At 38.2% G+C, this 8,819-nt stretch overlaps 3 protein-coding genes and 1 long non-coding RNA gene across 4 annotated transcripts in view; 2 read left to right on the forward strand and 2 right to left on the reverse strand.

Moving 5' to 3' along the window:
• The first annotated feature begins 2,555 nt into the window (after positions 1-2,555).
• LOC116932752 (retinal dehydrogenase 1) lies at positions 2,556-5,315 on the forward strand. The gene is made up of 16 exons (XM_045180470.1): positions 2,556-2,745; positions 2,821-2,925; positions 2,989-3,090; positions 3,165-3,330; positions 3,400-3,462; positions 3,531-3,547; positions 3,635-3,745; positions 3,817-3,930; positions 3,999-4,101; positions 4,175-4,240; positions 4,311-4,429; positions 4,502-4,666; positions 4,730-4,808; positions 4,881-4,959; positions 5,023-5,097; positions 5,161-5,315. The coding sequence occupies exons 1-16, from the start codon at positions 2,713-2,715 to the stop codon at positions 5,231-5,233; spliced, it is 1,470 nt and encodes a 489-aa protein (XP_045036405.1). The 5' UTR covers positions 2,556-2,712; the 3' UTR covers positions 5,234-5,315.
• LOC123477095 lies at positions 3,759-4,561 on the reverse strand. Its single transcript, XR_006652393.1, has 2 exons — positions 4,321-4,561; positions 3,759-4,237 (listed from the first exon to the last, which is right to left on the reverse strand). It is a non-coding gene; the product is annotated as an uncharacterized LOC123477095 (long non-coding RNA).
• A 447-nt stretch (positions 5,316-5,762) lies between the features above and the next one.
• Positions 5,763-6,950, forward strand: LOC116932754. The gene has a single exon (XM_045180471.1). It carries the CDS (start codon positions 6,036-6,038, stop codon positions 6,948-6,950), a length of 915 nt encoding a protein of 304 aa, XP_045036406.1. The 5' UTR covers positions 5,763-6,035.
• A 508-nt stretch (positions 6,951-7,458) lies between these two features.
• Positions 7,459-8,819, reverse strand: part of LOC116931778 (WSC domain-containing protein 1) — a 6,616-nt gene continuing 5,255 nt past the window's right edge. The window contains exons 5-7 of the mRNA XM_045179930.1: positions 8,616-8,819; positions 8,337-8,524; positions 7,459-8,272 (exon numbers count right to left, since the gene is read on the reverse strand). The exon at positions 8,616-8,819 is cut by the window's right edge and continues 3 nt beyond it. Coding sequence (XP_045035865.1) covers positions 7,811-8,272; positions 8,337-8,524; positions 8,616-8,819 — 854 coding nt within the window. The 3' untranslated portion in view covers positions 7,459-7,810. The remainder of the gene's footprint in view (positions 8,273-8,336; positions 8,525-8,615) is intronic.

Genomic DNA, 8,819 nt, shown 5'->3' on the forward strand with positions numbered 1-8,819 from the left:
GCAATAACGGTCGAGTGGAATGGCTCCGTTGCCCGTCTTATGGCTGAGATAAGCCACGTATCGGATGGCTCTATCCAATAAAAGGTCGTATCATCAACTTGAGAAAAACTCTATTCCCAAGTTTCTTCTTTGCATTCTTTTGTTACTGACAATGATCTCTTCGTTCGATCTGCTACGTCCTCCGAAGGGCCCTTATATCGATGAAGCAGTAAAATGTTTAGATACAATTCGATCGCCATTTATTAATGGGAGTATCTTGTAGCAAAATGAAAGAAATAATCACGGAAACGCTTGGATTTCTCAGGAAATGTTAAATTTGAAATACGTCACGTGATTAACCTGATCATTGGAGACATACAGTCTTGAAATTTTAGACGTCCAAGAAAACTTCTTGTCCATCATGTTGGTCAACAGCCATCTACCTGCAAGACCTTATTTAGTCTCTAACTGATATTGTTGTAAGTTTTAAAACCATAGCTGAAATTGTCATGGCTTTTAAAAAAAAATGGTGAGCGTAAAAGCCGGGCTTATTTTTGTCGGGATTATTTTCAAGCCCAACTTTTTCACCAAAAAATTCGGCCCTTACAATTTTTACTCGATATTCGATCAAATCTAACCTATTATGAGACCAATTATATGATTCCCGCTAGCATATTAGTTTTCTCGTTAGTTATTTATTCTTTGAATAAAACACAATCTAAGTAGGCCTGTAGGCTAGTTATAGCACAACTCGGGGCACAACTACTAGGCTACTTTTAAAATTATAATAACTCAAAAACTTTAAGTCTCACGTGTAAACCAAGTCGCTTTTCTTCATTACTCGTTGAATTTTGAATCTAAATCATGTATAGTTATCTATTTATTAAGTTATTTGTAAAAAACAAAAAAAAGCGGGAAAATTTGGAAGGGAATTCCCAAGTGGGGATTCCACCTATTTTTTTCAAAATTTGCCCAAAAAATTCATCTCTATGAATTCGATAAAAATTACACGTTATGCACAAAATTCAACGCCGATTTGGGGGAAAATATTGGATTTTCCATCAAACTAGACCGTTTTGTATTTAACGGATCCAACGTGCTGCTGGCGCGCCAGCACAGTTCACCCGTTTTTTGTGTGCCTTTATTGGAAAACCCATAAACTTTGTGTGAAAACAAACAGATTTTTTGTGATTACGGTTCGATTTTGAATCGAAATCATGTATTTTAAAATAGGTCTAGAATTTTGTCAAAAATGAAAAAGTGGGAAGACCTTCTCTTTTTGTTAAAATCTGCAAAAAATCGACATCTCTCAGAATTGAATATAAAAATCACACTGTACAATCAAAATTGTACGCTGATTTCAGACTGGCATATTCGTTTTTTTGTTTGTTAAGCAATTTTTGATTTAAACGCAATCAAAGTAATGATAGCGAAACTACTTTTAAAATTCTAATTTCTCAAAAACTATAAGTCTCAAGATTAATTAAAATTTGTAAATAAGTATTTGATTCGCTGTATTTTTAAGTTAAGCAAAAAATAATAGCATCCTGAAATTCGGGCTAAATAAAATATTAGTTTTCCCGTTAGTTAGGCAGCTTTTGAATAAAACGGAATCACGTCATCGATTGTTCTAGATTTTATTCGTTGCCTGGGGCGTTATTTGACCAATGAAAAGATTTTTTATTCGTTGCCTGGGGCGTTATTTGACCAATGAAAAGATTTCCATGACATGGCATGACTCAATAAATACCCGTATACCTCCAGCAGGGTAAAAATGTAAATTTTTTATTTGGCAATGGCTACTGGAAAATTTAAGAAATCAAATAAAAAAGAGAGCCCTTATACTAGTCAAGTTTGGAAAATATAGTTATGATTGCACTTGAACTGATGTGACGTTTTTCTTCATTTTTAAAACTCAGAATTCATTCGTTTTCCTTTCCGAGCTTTCTTTGATAAACCTTGCATTTTACCTGCCGTTGTAACAGGAGAAACGAAAACCAACTGTTGTTACAAAACCCAAGACTTTATTACGTATTGAAGCAGAGCCAGAATATGAGAAAAGGATAAAAAGTATAAGTCGTGATCGTGAAACAAGAATAGGCTATCGGTAAATAGTTAAATGAGACAGATTTTCCGATACTTCAAACAAATGCATTTTGCTACTTTTTTTTCGACGAAAAAGATGAACGTTCAAGTCCTTCAAAACTTACGCCAACATGGTCGCAACCTTATAGATTAACTCCGAAATACAAAGATTGGCCATAATTCAAGAAGTTTACTTCATGAAAACAAAGAAACACACTAAGCAAGGTTGATGGTGAACCTAAGATTAGAAGCTTATCGTTCCTCTGTCGAATCGCACATCATTTTTCTTGAAGGTGAGTCCAAGTTTATATTAAGTATGATTAAAGAAAAATGATATACCAAGAAGCACACACACTTGCGAAAAGTAAACGTTTTGTGAACACTTGTTTTGGGAACGTTATCATCGCCTACGCGCGTATTGATTTCGACGGAGCAAGGTCTATATTTGTGCAATTCTATAACGACGACGGTCGCAATTCCAAGACAAAGAAAAATCCTTCTTCCGTTATTTGGTTTTCAAATTTTGAATTCCCCAGTCGATAGGATAAATAGTCCATTATATGCAGATCAGAATCCGTCCCATTTCCTCGCTAAATGCAGAAGTGAAAACACCTATTTGGTCCCTCAAAAAAGTTGACACAAAAAAAAATGACCAAACAACCCGAAATCAAATTTACGAAGGTAAGCACACAATCGTTACGGATAACTGATCAGTAAGTTAATTTTAATTGACTTATTTCCATCACTTTATTCAAGTTATTCATCGATGGCCAATTTGTGGATTCAGTTAATGGCAAGAAGTTTGATGCCATCAACCCATCGACTGGCAAGAAATTATGTGACGTTACCGAAGGCGATGAAGTACAAATAATTTTCTTATACTTATGGTTACCTTGATTTCAACAACTTGTTGTGCTACCTCAGGCGGACGTGGATAAAGCCGTCGAGGCAGCTCGCCGGGCGTTTAAACTTGGTTCCAAATGGCGCACAATGGATGCCTCAAGTCGGGGCCATCTTATCTGCAAGGTTAAACGAATAATAATTTTTTAATTATTGAAGAAATTGTCTCGATTTTCTCGGTTGCACTTATCGCACTACAGTTAGCTGACCTTATTGAACGGGATGCCGAATATTTGGCTGCTCTAGAAACCCTGAACAATGGGAAACCGTTGCCAGAAGCGCAGCTCGACATGGTTTTTGCTGTGAAATGCCTTCGCTATTACGCCGGTTGGGCCGATAAAATTCACGGCCAGACTATTCCTGCAGGTACTAAACTCTCGTTATCGCTCAGCATATAGTAAGTCAATTTGCCAAAATTCATGTCTTCATTTTTAGATGGTAGCAGCCTTGTTATGACGAGGAAGGAGCCTGTCGGAGTCGTAGGGCAGATCATTCCTTGTATGTAATCATTGATCCATAACGTTTTTAATAATTTTTAATAAACTTTTCCTCATTTTACGAAATAGGGAACTATCCAGTATTGGTAAATATAGGAATAGCTTGTTCATTTCAATTCATTCGTAAACTGCCTTTTAAATAAATCATATAACTTCAATTATCAACTTACAAGATGTGTGCCTGGAAATTTGGACCAGCATTAGCAGCTGGGTGCACAATTGTCCTCAAACCTGCTACAGAGACCCCGTTAACCGCACTTTATCTAGCGCACCTGTCAATCGAGGTCAGCCACTGAATTTGTGTTTTTCTTGTATTGAATAAGTGTAATAAACGACGATTCACTTTACATTTCAGGCTGGATTCCCTGCTGGAGTGATAAACGTGGTCAACGGTTTCGGTGATACAGTGGGAACAGCTTTAACGAAGCACCCAAACATCCAAAAGATTGCGTTTACCGGCTCAACTGCGGTACAGTGTTAGTCAACTATTTTTACTTTGAGGTTTTAACTAAAATGCTGGAACATAACGTTGTAAAGGTCGGGAGATTGATCATGGAAAATGCAGCCAAATCGAACCTGAAGCGTTTTAGCTTGGAACTTGGTGGGAAAAGTCCAATCGTCGTATTCCCCGATGCTGATTGTAAGATCTTAATAATGTTTCAATCAATTCAATTCAATTCAGAGATGTGGTTTGCCTTACATGCGGATCGTAGTGGATAATGCCGTCTCTACCTGTTTCAACGCCATTTTTTCCAACATGGGCCAATGCTGCTGCGCTGGTTATTTAAACCATTCAGTTACTTTCATTCAAATTCGTACCTAAAGAGGAGGCATTTATAAAAATTACAGGTTCACGTACGTTTGTTCATGAAGACGTCTACGATGAATTTGTTAAAAAGGCTGCTGCTATGGCCGCCGCCCGCAAAGTTGGAAATCCTTTCGACGAAGGCGTTGAGCACGGACCACAGGTGAACATTTTCTTTGATAGTTTTATGGCTGACGTGACAAGTCCATAAGAGTGAATTATTTAAATAATCCAGGTTAGCGAGAAACAATTCAACAAAATTATTGACCTAGTCGAGTCGGGAAAGAAGGAAGGAGCGTCGGTTAAATGCGGTGGTAAAAAATGGGGAACCGAAGGTTACTTTATTGAACCAACGGTGTTTGCAGATGTAACGGATGACATGCGTATTGCAAAGGAAGAGGTACGTATACTATATACATTTTTTAAAAACACATGGCTACTGATCAGTGATATGTTTATACAGATTTTCGGTCCTGTTCAAACGATTCTGAAGTTCCGTACGATGGAAGAACTGATTGAGCGTGCTAATAAAACTTATTATGGTATCAGTAAATTTGCATATTTTATAAATTCCGCCATTAAAGTTTTCTAATTTGCGTTTGCTTATTTTCTAGGTCTTGCTGCAGGAGTGATGACCAAAGATATGAACACGGCCCTCATGTTTGCCCAGGCAGTCGAAGCTGGTTCTGTCTGGTAGTATTCAACTGTTGCCTAACTTTCGTGTGGGCCAGATTTTTAAATTAAAATTTTATTTAGGATTAATTGCTATGACGCCACGACGGCCCAGACGCCATTCGGTGGTTTCAAAATGTCCGGCCAAGGAAGGGAATTGTAAGTTAATTGTTTTCGTCTCTTTAATTTAGTTTCTTATCAGGTTTTATTTATTTATTATAGGGGAGAAGAGGGCTTGCATCATTATCTGGAAGTCAAGACCATTACAATTGCGATCCCCCAGAAAAATTCTTAAAAAGAGTTTAAATAATAGAAGCAAGTGTAAGGCTATACATGACAGAAATCAAATATATCATATATGTTTTTCCTTCCTTAAATTTCAAATCTAAATATTTTAAATTATAGTAACGAACTTAAGAAAAGTGGGTAAATCAAGAGTACGGCTGTATTTAACTTGTCCGTATTATCTTACTAAAAAAAAACTCGATGTTCAGCCCTGCAGATTCCTTTTAGGTTGGTATAACAAATTTGATATGCAAAATCATCATTTCAACCATCCCACTAAAAGTCAGGACAAAATGCACAATATTGCGCGTTAGAGCTCGCCAAATGGCAAGCAAAAATGTATGGCAATCATTCAAATTGAAGGACACGCAGCATTTGTTAGTGGCTGTGCTTAAAAACCTTGTCTTAACGGAAGAGAAAAGGCACCGATCCGTAAAATATAGTAGCATTTGCATACTGCTTTAGAATTATAGTTTTCGTTCAGCCCTTATGCGTTTACCATCGGTTTGTTTGGCCTATATGATTTAACTTCCATCCGTCTTGATTAACAGTACACGTTCCAAAACCAGGTGCGAACTGTCTACCATATATACATCCTGCAAGTTATAGGACTCTAGGGGACAAACAGACACTCGAATAACTTCTAGCAGTGAGTCATTCGTTCACCTGTCACTAATATGGTTGCATGAAATGTAACGAAGCGTGTAACAAAATACCTAAACGTGCCTTGAACAGCCTTTTTCAGACACGCACCAGAGCAGTGTAGGGCACGAATCTTGTTTCCAGATTCAGACGGTGTTTTACTTGTTTGAATGATGGCCATTCTAAATCGAAAAGCCAGTTTGATTGTTTTGGCAGTTAATTTTGCGGTTGTCGTGATATTGTTGGTTTTCCATTCACATACGTCTTATCACGAAGCTCAGCTTCATTTGTGTCCTACTGTCCCTGTTGGTGTTGACGACACTTGGATCAATGACATCAAAGAGACAGAATCAATGTCAGCCGATGAGATCTACAGATATTTGCACTGGACCAACAGCACTTCTTGCAAAACTGCTGTCGATTTTGGGTTCTGGATCCTAAACGATGGCGGCGTGATCGCACCTGATGGTCATAAAGCTGTTTGCCTTGATCAGTCAATTTCTCCGGTTTTCAACAATTGTCTTGTCTATTCCTTCGGTATCAACAACCAGTGGACGTTTGACGAAGACATGGCCGAGTTCGGCTGCCAAGTTTACTCCTTTGATCCATCAATGAACGTTGGTAATCACGATCGAAGTGAGCGCATTCATTTCTACGATTTCGGTTTGGATGGCAAAAACAGATTGCATCCTACAACAGGATGGAAAATGAGAACCGCTTCGACCATTTATCAGATGCTGTCGAGTCAACACGGTGCCACGACGCTGGTCGACGTCCTGAAAATGGACATTGAATTCTCCGAATGGAATGCCATTCCAGAAATGTTGCAATCCGGTTTTCTTGCCGACAAAGTCAAACAGCTGGCCGTCGAGATTCATTTCAATCCTGATGATCCCTTGGAAGCTTTCCACCATCGGGTTCAAATCCTCAGGAATCTAGAAGCCACAAGTCAAAATCAGGCTGGGGGATTTGTTCGATTCAGTTCACGTCCGAATCCGTGGCTCAAGCGTCCTTTGAAGGTATTAGGAGGCAGGGAAGACTATATTGGACTGGAACTGGCCTGGTACAATTCCAAATACTATTAATCTTTGTTTAATACCAGCAGTTTCTGGTTGATGACGCAGATAACGTTGCCACAACAATATAATACATTTCAAGTGTAATAACGTTTCTATGAATTCACATTGAACCTGTTCGCTTTATGTTTGTTAATACCATATATGATATCGTTCATTGCTTAGAACAGGTTAGTTGTTATCGAATTCCAAGTAAAAATTTTTAAGCAAAATTTGTTAGTGAAAAGGTCGGGTTAAAAAATAAATAAGCCCGACTTCTTCACTCATTTCATTTATTTTTTCAATAAACTTTAGATAGTTCTAAATATACGTGATTTAGATTCAAAATTTTATTAATATTACTAAAATTAACTTCGTTTCCACGCGGGACCTATAGTTTTTGAGTTATTTGAATTCCATGGGGATTGTGCCAAAATCAATTTGATTCTGTTTTATTCTAAAACTAAGCAATTAATGGGAAAATGTAGATTTTATACCTTCCCTTTTGGCTTATTTTATCGTTTAAAAAATGTTGGACTCAAAACAATGAACATTTACTTATTTTTTCATTTTTTGCGATTTTTTTTTCAACGCAGAAACAAGGGAAAATGACGCAAAGTGTCATTCTCCGTGGGCATGTTCAGATTTCATTTAAACAAATTTGACTTTACACGACAGTTGTGTGTTCAACCCTTTTTTTCCACTCGCAAATTCATTATTCACAATGAAGTGATGACTATTCACAACACGAAACAAAAATATGAATTTTTATGCAACACATTTTTCATCGTCATTAAAATCCGCAATGAGTAGAATGACAAAAGTTGAAATAAAAAAGGCAAAAAAGAATTACACGGATACTGTTTGAACCGCATCATCCCCACCAATTTCTAGGGGACCTTAGTTAATGATTTTTCTCGGCGAATCCGCTGGATAAAGACAGGTGGGCCTGAATTGAAATCGTGTTCCAGATCGTTTGATTCAGCATACTTGGGTTCAAAAGGAATCTTCCAACTATAGAAAACGTTGGTTTTAGCTTCTTCTTGAAGCATGTTAGTCAAAGGGTCTTTCAGAAAGGACTCGACTCTGAAACCCCATTGATCCGAGATCCATTCCATCCACGTCTGATTTTGTGCGACGCTAGTCGGCACTGGTCCCTTCCAGCTGGACTTGTTGTAATAGCTATAGCGGTCGAGTGGAATGGCTCCATTGCCTGTCTTTTGCGTGAGGTAATCGACGTATCGGATGGCTCGATCCAATAAGGGCCGTATCCGTTCAGGAAAAACTCTATTTGCTAGATCCGGTTGTCCCTCGGTTCTACTTTTGCGGTGGAATTTCTTAGGCGGATGCTTCTGTTAAACCCCAAACGAACTGTTTACAAAGAGTTCTGAGTATACGATAAAGCAGTATACATACCTGAATACAGTCCAATCGCCTTTCGTCGATTGGAAGCTGCAGAAAATGCAAGATGCGTCGCAAATGCGGTCGTGGATTCTCTTTGAGGTCCTCATAATGAATAGTTAACAGATCAGTTGAATACTGGGTCCAGTTAACCGCCGTGGCTAGCCAGCGCCTCGTTTGATCTACCAAGAAATCCGGCCATTCTGTTTGATGTCATGATAATGCAGTTCATCAAAATTGAAGAATCAATTTTCCATTTTTATGCGCGTCTTACGTTAGCTCGCGTTAGCTTACCCGGTCGTTGGAAATTGGAAGATGGTGCATGTCCAGTGTGGCCACCGTAAAGAAAATTATGGAAAGATAAAATGGCTTCATACGGATTGCGATTGAGGAAAATGCTTCGACCACCGGAAAATGATTTGATATGACCAGCACCAGAATCGTGTGTCTTTTGGACACAGGTTACGCCAGCATCCCAATCGGCCAATTCACCCCAAA

Source organism: Daphnia magna, linkage group LG10, assembly GCF_020631705.1.
Source record: "Daphnia magna isolate NIES linkage group LG10, ASM2063170v1.1, whole genome shotgun sequence".
Lineage (NCBI taxonomy): Eukaryota > Metazoa > Arthropoda > Branchiopoda > Diplostraca > Daphniidae > Daphnia > Daphnia magna.

What these genes read in the sequence shown, in the direction of transcription:
- LOC116932752 (XM_045180470.1), top strand. Translation starts at nt 2,713, where the DNA reads ATGACCAAACAACCCGAAATCAAATTTACGAAG. An exon ending in ACGTTACCGAAGGCGATGAA is followed by an intron (nt 2,926 to 2,988) that starts GTACAAATAATT and finishes GTGCTACCTCAG; the next exon opens with GCGGACGTGGATAAAGCCGT. An exon ending in TGCTAATAAAACTTATTATG is followed by an intron (nt 4,809 to 4,880) that starts GTATCAGTAAAT and finishes CTTATTTTCTAG; the next exon opens with GTCTTGCTGCAGGAGTGATG.
- LOC116932754 (XM_045180471.1), top strand. Translation starts at nt 6,036, where the DNA reads ATGATGGCCATTCTAAATCGAAAAGCCAGTTTGATTGTTTTGGCAGTT.